Source organism: Raphanus sativus, chromosome 8 (assembly GCF_000801105.2).
Source record: "Raphanus sativus cultivar WK10039 chromosome 8, ASM80110v3, whole genome shotgun sequence".
Lineage (NCBI taxonomy): Eukaryota > Viridiplantae > Streptophyta > Magnoliopsida > Brassicales > Brassicaceae > Raphanus > Raphanus sativus.
In genome coordinates, this window is record NC_079518.1 from 11,076,148 (window position 1) to 11,093,103 (window position 16,956).

The 16,956-nt window shown below is 32.5% G+C and overlaps 4 protein-coding genes across 4 annotated transcripts; 3 read left to right on the forward strand and 1 right to left on the reverse strand.

The window, feature by feature from the left end:
* Window positions 1-3,337: 3,337 nt before the first annotated feature.
* On the forward strand, window positions 3,338-3,986 carry LOC108821636 (auxin-induced protein 15A-like). Its single transcript, XM_018594633.2, has one exon. It carries the CDS (start codon window positions 3,423-3,425, stop codon window positions 3,735-3,737), a length of 315 nt encoding a protein of 104 aa, XP_018450135.1. The 5' UTR covers window positions 3,338-3,422; the 3' UTR covers window positions 3,738-3,986.
* A 6,597-nt stretch (window positions 3,987-10,583) lies between these two features.
* On the forward strand, window positions 10,584-12,314 carry LOC130499137 (5'-methylthioadenosine/S-adenosylhomocysteine nucleosidase). The gene is made up of 8 exons (XM_056993058.1): window positions 10,584-10,742; window positions 10,838-10,901; window positions 10,993-11,084; window positions 11,162-11,268; window positions 11,352-11,426; window positions 11,503-11,577; window positions 11,682-11,774; window positions 11,856-12,314. Exons 1-8 carry the CDS (start codon window positions 10,643-10,645, stop codon window positions 12,051-12,053), a joined length of 804 nt encoding a protein of 267 aa, XP_056849038.1. The 5' UTR covers window positions 10,584-10,642; the 3' UTR covers window positions 12,054-12,314.
* Window positions 12,315-12,577: 263 nt separating this feature from the next.
* On the forward strand, window positions 12,578-14,106 carry LOC130499136 (type III polyketide synthase B-like). Its single transcript, XM_056993057.1, has 3 exons — window positions 12,578-12,818; window positions 12,892-13,458; window positions 13,529-14,106. Exons 1-3 carry the CDS (start codon window positions 12,635-12,637, stop codon window positions 13,954-13,956), a joined length of 1,179 nt encoding a protein of 392 aa, XP_056849037.1. The 5' UTR covers window positions 12,578-12,634; the 3' UTR covers window positions 13,957-14,106.
* Window positions 14,103-16,682, reverse strand: LOC108823049 (probable alkaline/neutral invertase B). Its single transcript, XM_018596275.2, is given in 6 exon segments — window positions 14,103-14,566; window positions 14,640-15,198; window positions 15,301-15,732; window positions 15,802-16,149; window positions 16,151-16,269; window positions 16,538-16,682. Coding segments are annotated over 5 exon segments (1,698 nt in total). The 5' UTR covers window positions 16,214-16,269; window positions 16,538-16,682; the 3' UTR covers window positions 14,103-14,270.
* Window positions 16,683-16,956: the final 274 nt, after the last annotated feature.

Consider the following 16,956-nt stretch of genomic DNA (forward strand, 5'->3'; position numbering starts at 1 on the left):
TACCATTCAAATTTTTAAAATTACAATAATTTATATAAGAAAACTTTATAAATAGTTTAAAATTTTTAAGTATATTTAATTTTGTATCATTTCAAATATTTTATCATTTATATTTTATTATAGTATAAGTGTATTAAAGATATGATAATTAGAAAACATTTTAATATATTTATAGAAATGAGAAAAAATTATCACCAAAATTTTATTTGGAGAAGATGAAGAAATATAGTAGTATATATACTTTCGAATTCGTAATAATATATCAAACATTTACTTTAGTTCAGTGGTTAGTGTCTATTTTAAAGTGTATCAATGCACGAATTCGAATCCTAGAATGAATATAATTTTTTAGAAAAGGATTAAACCAAATGTCGTCGTTTTGTTTTTTTAACGGTTGACTAACTTATATTACGGTTAATGTAGATTTTGGCACGTTTTAAAAAGTTTAGGTAATATTTTTGAATTATAATTAGTTGAGGTGGTATTTGGCACTGATCAATTGTTCATGTAGTATTTGGCACGATCATAATTGTTCGGGTTGAAAAAGGCCCTTTTCCCGCCCATTCACTATAAAAAGTTCAACTTTCACAGTTTTAACCAAGTGGTAGTAGCCTAGTGGCAATTTCTTAGGACTTGGTGTGTACCCACATCAGTCATGGATTCAATTTCTTCTCGGAACTAAATTATCACTACTTGTTCAGTTTAGGCTTGAGCTTCGGTCTAAGTGGTTTACATGGTGGTCCGTAACAGATGATCGGTCTACTCCCTGGTATTAGTCGAAAGATATTCCAAACTCGGGTCAGACAGTATAGTACGCTTTCAGGACAATCCACTCTATAACACTAAGTTCGTTCTTCCCGGAATTAACCGGATCATTTGATAGAGTTTATAACTAAAAAACATGGATATCCACGAATGGACCGTCACAAGATCTTCCAAACACCTAGCTTTTTCTTTGGGTCAAACATATAGAGTCAGTGAGTTGATGATGAAGCCCTCGTGTTGCATGTAGTAGCTGCCAAACACTAACATATCCAAATCCACCCAATGAATAAAGCTTCGAAGCACAATTATTTATTCGCCTTTTTGACTTCAATTATGTAAAATACGGTAGGGCACGAGGACATAACAACAATAATTATTGGACATTTCGGTTTTCCTATTTTAGTCTACTATTCTGTATGAACTTTCTTTATATTTGAAAATGATAGACTATATAGACTTTATAATCATCACAGACTATAGAAAGTTTTCATGCAGATTTGTTAAGATGGAGATGCTTGCTAATTCACATGTGGTCCATCCGTCCATGTGAATTTGCTCGCTTGAATAGTTAAATTTGATACAATCATTCAATATCAAAACTTTATATATAATATGCCGATGATAGTCAGCATCACCTATGTTCTGGCCCGGTGGACAGTACGGATGATGATTGGTACTTATGGCGACATGGAGAAGACGAGTACAAACCGAACTTCTCAAGCATGGAAACATGTAAACAGATTAGGGCCTATCACCCGTATGTGTCATGGACCAAGGTTGTATGGTTTCCGCAGGCCATTCTCCGGATCTCTTTTATTACTTGGCTGCTTGTCAAGGATAGACTGCCCACTATAGCTAAAAAGTAGAGCATGTGGATGTATCCAACCATATTTACTGTGTGGGGGGAACAAGAGACCATATATTCTTTGTGTGTCCTTACTCGCTCACTGTATAGATTGACCTGGTCATGTTTTTCTTAGAATCTCGTGTGGATCCTGACTGGTCTAGCTACCACCATTGTGTCTCTCCTTTTCCCTCGTCGTAAGGAGATTGATGCTTGCCTCTTGAAACTTATGGTTGGAGAGAAAAGATAGACGGCACCATGGTCATCCTCAGAGTGCAGCCCACATTGGTAGTGTTATTGATAAGAACATCAGGAACAGGATCTCCTCTCTGCGATACCAACGGCCATCTTTCTACAGCGATATGGTGCAACGTTGGCTTGGACGGACCACATAGTCCAAAAAGCTTCAGTTTTTCTATTTTGTCTATCGATTGTGTTCATTATTAGAAGGATAAACTTCAGTGACAGTAATTAGTCTTTTTTTATAATCAATTTAAAATGTCAGCAAAAGAAAACTTTATAACTTAAAGTCTATTTAAAAGAAGTTGGTTTATTTAATTTTCTGCAGTATAGCCACTATTAAGAGAAAGCATGAGATATGAGGTGGTACGTACATAACATAGGGATAGTCTTTATGCTAATAATGAGAAACAACTAAACAAGGAATCATTAGTTGCACTTGTCTCAAACACTTTTGGATTTTGTTCATTTAGTCTTTTCTCTTTGTTGCTTTTTATGGGTACGTTCAGTTCATCTGCATATATGCAGCCATTATCCAGTGGTTGCACCAAATGCAGATGATTGTGTTCCCAAATAATTTTACTTTTTTCCACGGCTGAAAATACAGACTCATATATATATATATATATATATATATATATATATCAGTTTAAATAATATGGAAGTGTTAGAAATGTGTTTCTCTTTCATTGTTTTTTTTCATTTTCTTTTTGTTCTTCAGGAATTATAATTTGCACTGATCTCATACCAGTTCTTAGATTTGTTAGTGAGTAATATTTTAAACCGGACTAAAGTACCTTCAAGTTAAGATTAACTGGGCCAAATTAGCATGATTGGAACCATTACATTAATATATCATTCATTTATTCATGTTGTTCATGGTTTCTTATACTATTGATGGGAAACATTTGATCCTCAGAAATAAAGAAAATGCCAATAATTTGTGATTGGAAAATAGTTAAATTGCGTCCTCTCATATTCACAGCTGGCAAGTAGCCAAATGATTCACCCCAAAAACTAAAAAGTTATAATTTGAAATAGTTTGCTTATGGTACGTCAAATCACTCAGGATTAGTATCTAGCAAAGCATTGCGTTTGCGTACGTATACCCAATTTACGAACACACACACACATATATATCTATGGAATGTTGGAACGCATTTATATATAAAAAATTCATACAAGTTGATTGTAACATGTTTCTCCTTTGTTGTTTTGGTTCAATTCAATTAATATAAGATATGGTACGTTGTTTTAGTTCATCTTCGGCGAATGGTAGGGTCTTACAAACATGTTTCGCCAAAAAGAAAGAAAACAAAACTCTTTCTAAAAAGACAAGGCATAAGCATGTGAACTTCATCCATCAGCTTCAGCTCCACCTGATATGTTCCTAAAACTATTACTCTCCAGTGACTTGCAGTTACAAACCCTTTTAGTATATATACTTTACACTTAGAGAAACTTGCTTATAAAACCTAATACATTTCTATAGAAGCCAAAGAGATTCAACTTTTCATCATTCAATATTTTGTTCTTTCAGTATCCCTTTAGTTACTTGCATTAATCCTCAAAGATGGGTATTCAATTGACTGGACTATCTCACGCCAAGCAAAAGCTTCAAAGAAGCTTATCAGCAAAAATCTCAAGCCTCTTGGCCATGTCGGGTACAAATAATGTCCCAAAGGGTCATGTAGCCGTCTACGTGTGGGATACTTACCAAAGGAAGAGATTCGTCATACCTATATCATATTTAAACCATCCATTGCTCCAAGGTTTGTTGAACCTCGCAGAAGAAGAGTTCGGGTTTGACCATTCCATGGGAGGTTTAACCATCCCTTGCACTGAAGATTACTTCACTTCTCTAGCTTCTTTTCTAAGTGGTTCATAATATGGAGCTCACGGATCATCATAATATTCATTATGTTTCTTACATACATATTTTGTGTATTTTATTTAAATGCACCTAAGGAAGTCGAGAGAATATTACTCGAGAATATTCATTATGTTTCTTACATACATATTGGTAATAGAATTCTCATGAACTTTGAAATTTTTGAGAATCCATTGTTATTGGTTCTTGGATTTCAAAAATCTTAATAGAATCCATTGTTATTGGTTTAAGAATTTTCAAAATCCATTCAATTTCTTGTTATTCAAAAAGTCTTGCTATTGTTGATTTTTTAGTTCTAAACAAATTCATTGTTATTGGGAGATGAATTCTATTCATTTTTACTCATAAGAGTCAACTTTCAAATATCATATGTATCCATGTGATTTTCAAAATCCATGTGATAGCTCTTTTAGAGGGGGTTATTGGAATCAGAATTTAGAAGGAGTTTAGTGATTTTTAAAAGTTGATAGATTTTTGGAAGTTAAGTAGAGTTAACAAATTTCCATCACAAACTTTGTATTGATTTCTGTAGATTTATTAATCAATATGGATTTGCATAATATATTTTTTTCAAAATATTTCTCCTTATAAGGCAATGTACAATAATCTCTCTAGAACTTTTCCAAAAATAAAATCTCAATGTAAACCATATATATAAACATCAATTGACACAATGATACACATAGAAAATGGAAGCCAACGGTGATGATGAGACAAATTGTTTTTATCTATCTTATTAAAGTAGAAGTACATTTTAGTTTTGTTTGGCAACATGAATTGTAGAGTTAAAAAAAATTAAAATGTTGTTTGGACACAAAGATAACATCTATCTTGGGTTGAGCTTATGTTTTTTTTATCTAAATTGTTACTATAGAACTGGACCACATTATTAAATTTGCTATTATAATCCATTTTGATAACTAAATTATTTATTGGATTATTGTAATTATTAGTTGTTTATTATAATTGGTATTTATAGTTTTTATATAATACAAAAGTAAAAATATATTTCTCTCGAACAAGATTTGTTGTCTATGTCATTATTAATTTAAAAATTATATGGTTACAATATCAAATAAACAATGCAAAGAATATATATATATACTAACATTGGTATTTTTTGTGTTACAAATACATTAAATACAATAACAATCATATGATAGCAAAGAACGTGGACCATACTTTATAAAATCTAATAATTTTAAATTTGGTAAAAATTGATAAAAAATTTTACAAGTTAAAGCAAACACCCGCCTAGTCGGGCGGGTCAAGATCTAGTTGATATTATGTTTGGTGTGTTCACGTAGACACATAAATTTTATGGTACTTTGTGTTAGTTTTCTTATGATAATAATCAGTTTTGTTTTCTTTGACTTTTGAGTTTTTTTAAAACATTATTCTAGTTGTCATATATGAGTTTGATTTCTTCACCATTTTTGAATGAAATAGTTGTTTTGTCAAATATGAAACTATAAAAAATATAATGAATTACAGATCATGTGAGTTACGTTTGGTGTGTTTGTCTATCAAATATGTAACTATGAAAAAAGATAATAATCTTATAACTATAAATCACATGAGATAGTGTGAGTTGGTTTACTTAGACAAATATGATGCATATGTGTATGTTTTTCTTATTACACAGATTTCATAAATCTTATGAGTGTAGATGATATTTTCAAAATCTAGTCTTATGAATAAAATAAAAGAAATCCACTTTCCAATAAGAATAGAATTTAATAGATTAGTAGAATCCATAATAGCTAAACTTTATGAATAACAAAGGATTTGAATGGAATTTAAAAGTCTTCAAACCAATAACAATGGATTTTAGTAAGACTTTTAAAATCTATAACCAATAATAATGGATTCCCAAAATTTTAATTCATTACACCTTAAATCCAAAATATATGTCCAAACTTATAATTTATTACATTTTATATACCTTTACATTTTTGACTATATAATTATTATCATATTGTTTTATCATTTTGAAAATATAATTATATTTATAAATATTAAAAATTTGAAAAAAACTGAAATAGTTTGAAATTTTTTTTTCACATTTCAAAAAGAATTTTCTTTAAGAAATTGATAATACAATATAATAATAAAGAATTATATTTAATTCTTTATAAAAAGTTTGAATTTAAAACATATAATTCAAAATTATTTTTATTTGTTTCTTTATTACTCTTTGTATATCTATAAGGCAAGTTTGCCTCTTTAATGAAAACTCTTTTGGTAAGTCTAATTGATGAAAATGAAAATCTACACCAATCTAAAGAAGTTATGATCAAATTTGATAAGTCATTGTATATACAATTTTCACAATCCATATAATTTTTAAAATCAGTTAACTCTCAAAATTCACAAACTCTATACAAATTCATCTCCCAATAACCCCCTGAGATACTGTATAAGTGAGTCTCTTTCAATTTTGGATCTTAGGGGGGGTTATTCAAACAAGAATTTATATGGAATTCAATGATTTTAAAAGTTGATGGATTTTTAAAAGTTAGGTAAACTTTAACAAATAATTTACATGGATTTCCATTGATTGTTATTGATCTTCAAGGATTTGTTTACATTCCTTATTTCCAGAAAATATACTTCTAAGGTAATATATAAAAGTTTTTATAGAACATTTCCAAAATTTTAAAATGTAATGAACACTAGTAGCGATGATCCAATCTCCACTCCGAAAAAGACACAAGGAGAGGATGAATGTTTCGGAAAAGATAAATGAGTGTTGATAGTTCTATGTATGTATTAAAGCTGCCTAAGTTATTCAGATGATGTTCTAAATATCATTTTCCTCTCCTGCAGGTAAAAAAATAATTCCACCACTGTCCATGTCAATGATAGAGCTGCGCCTCAAAGAATGAATTGGTAGAAAGAAGAATCGTCGGCCATGAATGACAAGTTTCCACCACTATTGCTTACGCTATTCTGTGAAGATGATGAAATTCAAGCACTGCTTCTTGTTATGGTATAAGAACATCATCGCTGCCTTTTTTTTTATTTGCATGGATCACGTTTTTCTTATTACAGTGTAGTGTTGAAATGAATGGGCAAATGTTGATACTATTATTACTTGTTTGTGTAATGCTACGGAATCAAAAGTGTTTTTTATTTATTTATGTATATGGATGGATTTTGAAAATCTTATGGGTATCTATCATATTTTCAAAGTTGAGTCTCATGAGTAAAAAAAGTAAAGAATTTATATACCAATACAATAGAGTTTGATAGAATTACAAAATCATTAAAAAGTAAACTTTTTGAATAATAAAGGATTTTGGATGGATTTTAAAAATCTTCAAACCAATAACAATGGAGTTTACTAAGATTTTCTAAATCCATAAACCAATAATGATAGATTTTCAAAATTTTAAAACTCTTCTAGAATTTCAACCGATCTTTATTTTGAGTTATTTTAACCATTCTATTTGTAAAAAAAAAGTCACACTCTCAAAAATCTTGTATGTTTTTTTAAACCATTCCATTAGACCTCAGCTTGCCTTTTCTACAAGTTATATTTATAGAAGTAATTCATTTTTGATCTGGAACAACTTAAAGAGGACCTAAATATTTGTAATACTGATGATCTAGATATTTGTAATATTTATAAGAAAATTACATTTTCGAAGACAATTTCTCATTTATTTATTTTATATATTTAGGTTTTAATTTACTGTAGCTCACGCTAACAATAATAAATATATATTATATACCAAAATGATGATCAAACCAAACAAATACTAGTATTTAAATTAGATTTTAGACGAGAAGTGACGTCAATGAAGACATCTTCCGCACAAAGGATCGTAAGATATTTCGTTGAGTGATCTGTACCAAATTCATTTTCGGCTTGACGTAAGAGAGCTTGGAACAAAGTGTGTTTCAAATAAGAGATTGGAACCACAAAATCTTTCTATCTCTTCTTCTTCTTCTCCAAAGTGCTGCGAATTTACTCTTAGTAAGTTAAATTATATATCTTAGACGCGATATTTTCTTACTGACTATTCTCTTTGCTTGAAAAACTATATCTTTAAATCGAATCAAATATATCTTTCAAACGAACTAAACATTTTTTATAGCGTGAAAGAAGATGCATGCGTGGACTTTGTGGCTACATATATACTTTTTATAGGATGAAAGCTTTATATATTTTCTCTCCTTTTTTGTTGACATTATTAATTTTCAATATTCTCATTTAAATTATTTATAAAAATTCATTTGTATTTATTTTAAATATAAAAAATTAAATATGAATTTACTAATTATAGTTTTATATATTATGCTGAAAATATTGTCATCCAATTTCTCTAAGTTCTTGAATTTAATTAACAATTCAAAATTAAAAAATAGAATTATCTATCGATATAAAATTATTTGACATACTAATTTTTTTACATGTCGCACTCACATTATTTTCACCACAATCAGTTAGATACTCTTAATAAATCAGTATTTTGTCACTTATTATTGCTATTAATATTTTGTTTTAGTTTCCTTTATCAGTTAATAGCATATATTCCATTTTTTGGGGAAATAATAAAAAGGAAATATCTTCAAATATCTGTTATATTATTTTAAAAAATCCTTTTTAATACATTAGTATTTATATTTTAATTTATTTTCATTATTTTGTATTTGATGTAGATTCGGGGACATTTTAAGCGAAGTATGATTAAGGTATCGATTAGTACATCTGATGAATAACCAGTAGCAATATGCTGTAGAAGTATTATGCTAGAAAATTGTATGTTCTCAATTAAAATTTAAATAAAGTGATTGGTAGAGAAGTAGCAGTATACAATTTTAGTTTTTATCATAAAAGTTAGTATAAAATATATTTACTTAAAATAATATATATTACATTATAATTTATATTAATAATATTTTTTTTGTTAAAAATAATGAATTTTTTTAATAATATAAAATTAAATTAAATTTTAAATGTGAAATACTTTTATTTTTTAAAAATAGATGTAAAATTGATTTTCTCGATACAAAAATAATTTTTCATATTATTAAATAAAATAAACTAGTTATATACAATTTATATATAAATTATCACTATTTTTTATTTATAGAGCAGTAAATGATTCATATATAATATTATCATAAGAATTAATATATGACATATAATTTATTTATTTTTAAATATAGATATGTTTATTTAATAATATATAATATATAAGTATATATATTATTTTATGTTTTAACTGAAAATAATGAGTGATATGTGTAATTAAATAAATTATATTATATTTTAAATGTGAAATATTGTTCTTTTTAAAAGTTAAAAATATTCAATCGCAACTTTTGTTTATAAAATTTTTTTTATTATGAACATATTTTTTTATACTATTAAATAAAAATAAATTAATTATATATAACTATTTTAAATTGTTTATATATTATAACTGCAAATATTCTATCAAAAGCTCTACTAATATTATATTAATATATAGCTACATTAAAATTTTAAATTAGTAATTTTACATATGTAGTTTATATAAGCACAAACAAAAATTGTATTATTTATTTGATATTCATAATGTAATATATCTCTGTTTTTCTTAACAATTCAATATATTCTCGTAATAGTTAATAAAATTCTTTGAAATATATTATATATATACCAAATAATAATAAAAAAAATCTGTGAAATTCATTTTATATATACTAAATAATATAATAAAATTAAAAAATTTATATAACATATTTATATATACCAAATAATATAATAAAATAATTAAAAAATACATTTTGTAAAATCTAATCTATATTATTATTTGCAAAGTGATTTTTCGCAACGGAGCTCCCACGTTAAAAGTTAGAGTGGTTAATATCGATATTACTCTTAATGAATAAAATCTATAATTAAGCTAAAAATAAAAACGAAAATTAAATATAAAGTTGAAAACATAAAGTATATAACCAAGTATTAATCAAATAAAATTCTTAATTTTATATAATTGAAAATATAATATTAAGTGACTTTTAAGATCTATTTCTATATAATAAATAATAAATATGTGTACAAAGAAAATTTCAAAAAATTATAACTAATATGTAAGAATTTTCAAACGAAATAAAATAATAATTTATTATCATAGTCTTTTAGTTAGTGACATATATTAATGAGTAATTATAAAATATTTAGTAATTATGATTTAATATAATAAAACCCAAACACAAAAATGAATTTAAATTTTATGAAGTCAGACAACTCATTAAAACTGATATAAAAAAATCTTTTTAAAAATAAAAAAGATAATTCATATACATATTTTGTTATTATCCAAGAATATCTTTAATAAATATTAAACAATTATTTCTCTATATATATATATATATATATCTATATATCTATATATATATATTATCATCTAAAAAGAACATCTTTCAATCATAAATAAAATTAATTGCAAAAATATATAGTTCAAAATATTTCTACTATATATATGAAAGCTTTCAAGAAATTAAAGAAATAATGAATATATATATTTTGATAAATAAATTTCATATATAAATAATTTGATATTCTGTAAAAAAAACTTAAAGATCATAAACAATAACTTATCATGATATTTAGTTAGTAATTATAAAATGATTAGATCCGCTTGAGCGGGCACAACACCTAGTTGATATATACGATAAAATCTAAAAAAAAAATTTGTAAATTAATAATTTTATAAATTAATAAAACAGTACTAACATTATTAATTTATAGAATTTTTATTGTATTATCAATCATTTTTAAGCGATATCCGGTTTAAATCCGGATAGGTTTCCGGTCGGATCCGGTTAACCACCTCTTCTTTTATGCACGTTTCCAATTTCGGGTGGGAAATCTAGAAATTTGTAACTTGAGGCGAATCGCCGCCATGGCTGCTCACGCCGACGACCGAATCTCAAACGCTTCCATGGAAAATCTCACGCGGCAGGTAGAGAAACGGCCGATCTCAACCATCGTCTTCATCGTCGGTACTGTTTCTCTTCTCCTCCGTTGATGATGTTTACTCGATTGTCGAAATTTTCTTCTTCTTCTTCTTCTTCTAATTGATTTGTGTATTTCGCAGCTATGCAAAAGGAAGCTCAGCCTCTTATCGAAAGGCTCCGCCTTGTCAAAGACGTTAACTCCCCGTGAGTTCTTTCTTTCATCTCAAATGTGATTTTTGCTTTCTTGTCCTTTTTGAAAAAATGAACACTTTATTTTTTTTTGTTTTAATTTTAGGTTTCCAAAAGAGGTGGCTTGGGTTCTGTTTAAAGGAATATATAAAGAGCTGAACATTAATATAGTGTGCCCAGGAAAAGATTCAGCTCTTGGTATGTATGTCTGTTATGTAGATATCTAATTGTGATTGTTACTACATTTGAATGTTATTTGGGTTGATTATGTTTAGGAGTTGATAGTGTATGCACGGTTCCTGCATCTCTCGTGACGTATGCATCTATCCAAGCGTTACAGCCGGACCTAATCATTAATGCTGGAACCGCTGGTGGGTTTAAGGTACATAATGTTTTTCTCTGTCTTATGTTTGCCTCATATGTGTCAGGAAGAAATAAACATTTGTCGTTATGGCCCTTTTGCAGGCCAAAGGAGCAAGTATTTGCGATGTTTATATTGTCTCTAGCTCTGCTTTCCATGACAGAAGGATACCTGTTCCTGTGAGTGCTCTTTTGTATGAGTGTCCAAGTAAAGCTGCTGTTTTTAGTGAACAGATTCCATGTTGTCTCACTTCAGGTCCTTGATCTATATGGTGTTGGTATGCGGAAAGCCTTCCCTACTCCCAACCTTATTAAGGAGCTGAACCTAAAGGTTGTGCTCTGTGTTCACCATTGTGAATTTGTGATCATCATGCAAGTTTTTTTTTTTTAATTATTTCTTGATATGTTCTGTGCCTTTGGTCTTGATGTTCACAGGTGGGAAGATTATCCACTGGTGATTCTATGGATATGTCTCCACATGACAAAGAATCCATCACAGCAAATGATGCTACAGTTAAAGACATGGAGGTACCTTTCTTTGTTCTCCAATCTATGTGTTTCTCTTAATCAATAGCTACTGCTTATTCTGGGTATTTCGGCCAAATTTAGGGAGCAGCAGTGGCCTATGTGGCTGATATTTTTAAGGTTCCTACGATTTTAATAAAAGGAGTAACTGATATTGTGGACGGAAATAGACCAACCTCAGAGGAGTTTTTGGAGAATTTAGCTGCAGTCACTGCCAAGCTTGATGAGTCCATTACCAAAGTGATTGACTTCATCAGTGGAAAGTGTCTTTCAGACCTCTGAAGAGGTTCACGTTTTTTAATAAAGATTCAAGCAAAAGGGAGATGGGTATAGGCAAGTTAGGCGATAGGTTGGAGCAGAATGTTCATTTTTTTAACTCCACTTTTCCTCATGAGCTCTCGTTTTATTGGCTCTCTTTCATATGATGATGGATCATCTTATATGTAGAACTCAACAAGTTTTGATACCCAACAATATAATAAGATTTGCTTTCATTCTTTTTTTGTTCATGCTTGAAATAGCAAGAAACTTTAGTTAGTTTCTCTGGCCTTTTTTTGAAGTCTAATTACACACTCTTGTGTTGGCTACTAACAACTATCCGTTTAAGTTAAGGCAAAGATTATGGAACAAGAGAAAAATCTCAAAGAAGTCGAGTTCCGTTTTAGAAAGAGCCAATGCGATAAACATGAAGCTCCTGATTCTCACACCTAATCTTCACCAAATATCAACTAAACAGAAACACCACACAAGGTGCAGGTCATAAACTTCAAAAGCTGCAGCGTATATATACGCCTTCACTTTGACCCTTTTGAACAGACCCAAGATTTGGATCTCAAGTCTTAACAATTAAAAGAGAGAGAGCAATGGGAAGCATCGATGCAACAGAGTTGGGTTTAGAGAAGAAACCAAATCCGGGGAAGGCTACAATTCTTGCAATTGGAAAAGCCTTTCCTCAGCAGCTAGTAATGCAAGAATACTTGGTTGATGGCTACTTTAAAACTACTAATTGTGATGACCCTGAACTCAAACAGAAGCTTACTCGTCTCTGTAATGTCTTCCCTTTAACCTTTTTCTGTTAAATTTGTATAAGCCTTTATGAGAACCTGAGTTTTTTTTACAGGCAAGACAACGACTGTGAGGACAAGGTATGTTGTCATGTCAGAGGAGATACTAACAAAGTATCCAGAACTAGCCATTGAAGGAGGATCCACCGTGAAGCAGCGTCTAAACATATGCAACGACGCTGTAACCGAAATGGCAGTGGAGGCTTCTAGAGTCTGCATCAAGAACTGGGGCCGTTCTATTTCCGACATAACTCACCTTGTTTATGTCTCTTCAAGCGAAGCTCGTCTCCCTGGTGGCGACCTCTACTTAGCCAAAGGCCTTGGTCTCAGCCCCGAGACACACCGTGTCCTGCTCTACTTCGTGGGATGCTCTGGTGGCGTTGCCGGTCTCCGTGTAGCGAAAGACATAGCCGAGAACAATCCGGGGAGTAGAGTCTTGCTCGCCACCTCTGAGACGACCATCATTGGGTTCAAACCTCCGAGTGCTGATAGACCGTATGATCTTGTTGGTGTCGCATTGTTTGGTGATGGAGCCGGAGCTATGATCATTGGATCCGATCCAGACCCGATTCATGAGAAGCCTCTCTTTGAGCTCCACACAGCAATTCAGAACTTCCTTCCTGGTAAACCTACAATATACGTAGTTTGCATTCCACTGAAACTTATAACTCACACTACTTTTCCATGGCACAGACACGGAGAAGACGATAGATGGGAAGCTAACGGAACAAGGGATAAACTTCACGCTGTCTAGAGAGCTTCCACAGATAATAGAAGACAACGTGGAGGGTTTCTGCAAGAGACTAATAGGAAAAGCAGGACTGGCTAATAAAGACTATAACCAAATGTTCTGGGCAGTTCATCCAGGTGGACCCGCCATCTTGAACCGAATGGAAAAGCGGCTTAACCTGTCTCCTGAGAAGCTGAGTCCAAGCAGGAGAGCTCTCATGGACTATGGCAACGCAAGTAGCAACTCGATCGTTTATGTGTTGGAGTATATGTTGGAGGAGAGCAGGAAAGCCAGGAACATGAATGAAGGTGGAAACGAGTGGGGTCTGATTCTTGCTTTTGGACCTGGTGTTACATTTGAAGGCATCGTTGCTCGAAACCTTGACGTTTGAGCGAAAAAGTAACGGGGGTTTTGGTATTACCTTGAAGCTCAAGAAATGGGGTTTGGTGATAACTAAGGGCTCAAGAAAAAATCGTCTTCTGTTATACAGTCATTACACCAGAGAGAAAAAAATCAAAAATAATAAGACTTGGAAGCTAAACCAGATGAAATCTTTTTATGATGCTTAAATCTCTCATAGTCTAAAAATATTTCACAAAGCAAAACAACGTAAAATGTGGAATTTGAAAAACAAAGAAAGATTCGATTATCAGAATTAGCTCATCTTTTCCCTACGTTACCTTTGACCAAAGATGATCAAACTTTTCAACAAGTCCAGGAGTTGGATCTTCTCATAACAGGTTTCATTTGTTTATCTTCCTCGAGAGCAACCATACCGACATGTGACGGATCTTCAAGCATCATCTTGGCCACTAAGTATCCAGCGATTGACCAAGTCTGGCATTTACGCGCTTGTTTCCCCACGTATCTCCCTACCGTTCCATCATAGTATTCAGGCCAGTTGTCTTTATGAAGCCTAGCTTCCGCCACTTCAATCGCTCGTCTTGCTATTTGAGGTCGACCCGTTTTGATACAAGCAGCCGTCAGTAGCCAAAGCAACACTGTACCAACGAAGGTCATGTCAGCTTTTGTAACCAGAAGGAATGTGAAGAAGGAGAGTTAGTAAATTTTTACCTGGCCAGGACCCTCCATTGTGGTAGCTCCATCGAGTGTTTTTGGGGTCACAGCCAGTCACTATCTTCCATTCATGGCTTTCTATTGCAGGGTAGCAAACTTTGAGCGGCATTTCTCCGACCAGTTCTTCCCAGCGAGCTTCAATGAGATCCATAATTGCGGTCGACTGCTCAGGAGTAGCCAAGGAAGACAGTATCGCTATACAATTGCCAAGAGCAAACCAACGGAAATCCATTCTTGCTGGGCTAACATTGCCGATGAAGAACCCTCCCTGAGGCGGCATGAAGTCGAAAACCCATTCTGGAAGAGAGTCCGGGATCACGTTGAACTTGTTGACAGCAGTGTGAGAGTACTCCTCTGTCTTGTATCGGTAAATGTCATTAAGCTGCTTCAAGTCAAGCCAAAAGTAGCTCCTCATGTGGTAGCTCAATGCATGAAGTCGCTTCACTATCTGTTCCACCATCTCTTTACCTTCTCCTTCATGTTTGAGTAGGAGGAGAGCACACCTTAAGGCCATGAAGAAAAGGGCTTGAATCTCTATCGGGTAACCATAAACTCCCTAACACACACACACACACAAAACAGATAGCTCAAAACAGTCTTCGTCTAGAAAGAATCACTATAAAGAAAAACTACTAAGAATAAGATGGACTTTTCTCACCATCCTACGATCAATCATACAGCAACCATCAGCGCACAAGAGAGTGGGAAAGGTATCAAACCCCTCAGAGAGACACAGGCTTAATATCAACCGTATACCCTTCTGGCATTCAGGCATGTCAGCAAGAGAAGAGTCTCCAGTAGATTTGGTGTATGCTCTGAGCAGAATAATCCACCAGAATCCAGAATCAACCGGCGCCACTCTCCCAATCGCGCTCTCGCCAAAATCAGCTATCAACGTCTCATGGTTTCTAACAGGATCATGAAAGACTTTGAAGCTAGCAGGCATAACTCCTTCGCCAAGCTGGAACCTATCAATCTTTTTCTCCCATGACTGTAGACGAAGAGTCTTCAAAAGGAAGTTCTTCACTATATCCGGCTCTCCGTTCATCAAGAACGCTAAAGCACTTGGTACAAAGTCTCTCACAAACACCTAAAAGACAGCAGATTTAACAACATCAGGATAAAAAAAAATGTGTGTTTTATTTAGTCAGAAACTCACCTGATCATAGTTGAGCTTTTCCTCAGAGTTATCCACCGCAGCGATTGTCCCAACAGGCTGTCCACGGAAGTACACCATAGACCTTCTCAAAGCGTCCCAGGCCTCTCCCACCATAGGATGAGACTCGAATCCCGCCAGTGACCGAGGGGTATTGAATCCAACGCTAGGTGAAACAACCACACAATCTTGGACGACTCGAGAAGAAGCATTATCCGCGTTGTATCGAAGCTGTGGTGGTGGTGAGGTGGACATTTCAGTAAGAGACCTTTCTTCAAGTGATCTCAGTCTTTCGATATTCAACGGCCTTGGCTTCTCTAGCAGCAGCTTGGAGAAATCAATGTCATCAAAAATCGTCCGATGTATTATCAGCAGCAGTCTTGGCGTCGCCGTTCACGTGATTAGAAGTCGACATTTGCGTCGGATTTTGATTCAAAAACCTAGCCAAACAGTCCAATGATCAATCACTCCCTGCATTTCTAGAAATCGATCAGAGTTTCTTTTTTTTTTTATCGCAATAAGGTTCACACACAACGAACAACAGTAGCATGATCAAACGTAATCAATCAAATCACAACGACATCACGCATAGAACAGATCGAAAACGGAACTGTCATCGAGCTAAAGCACGCAAGCGATTCTTCGGCGGAGATCCGGGAGATTAACAAAGGAGCGATACAACCTCACTAATCGTAAATGTTGCTCCTAATCACAGAGAAGACGTAGAGAGATAACGAACCTTAGTTATAATCGAGTGTGGAACGGAGAAGGAGACGAAGGAGCTTCGCACTCTGCTCTGCGTCTCTCTCTGTGATCACGAAACAGAAGAGAAGAGAAGGGAGAGTATATATATAGTAGTATCAGTTAGTCGAATAAGTAATTGAACGGCGAAAGGGTAGACGTATCAGCCATTCAACAAAATAAGGAGGGTTTGGGTCCACGTGTACGGTCCAGATGTGATTGTAGCTACCGGTAAGGTGCAAAAAGTTAAGTCTTCGCGAAGCCATGCATATCATATGAGGTTGTTGAGTTTTGAATTTCACCGGTATTATCTTCACTATAAGTTCTCATAGGATATCTTCACAATTTAAAATGTCAAAAATAAACACTCTCTACGAGATATTTTTAGAACTCTATTTATACACGTACAATTTTTAA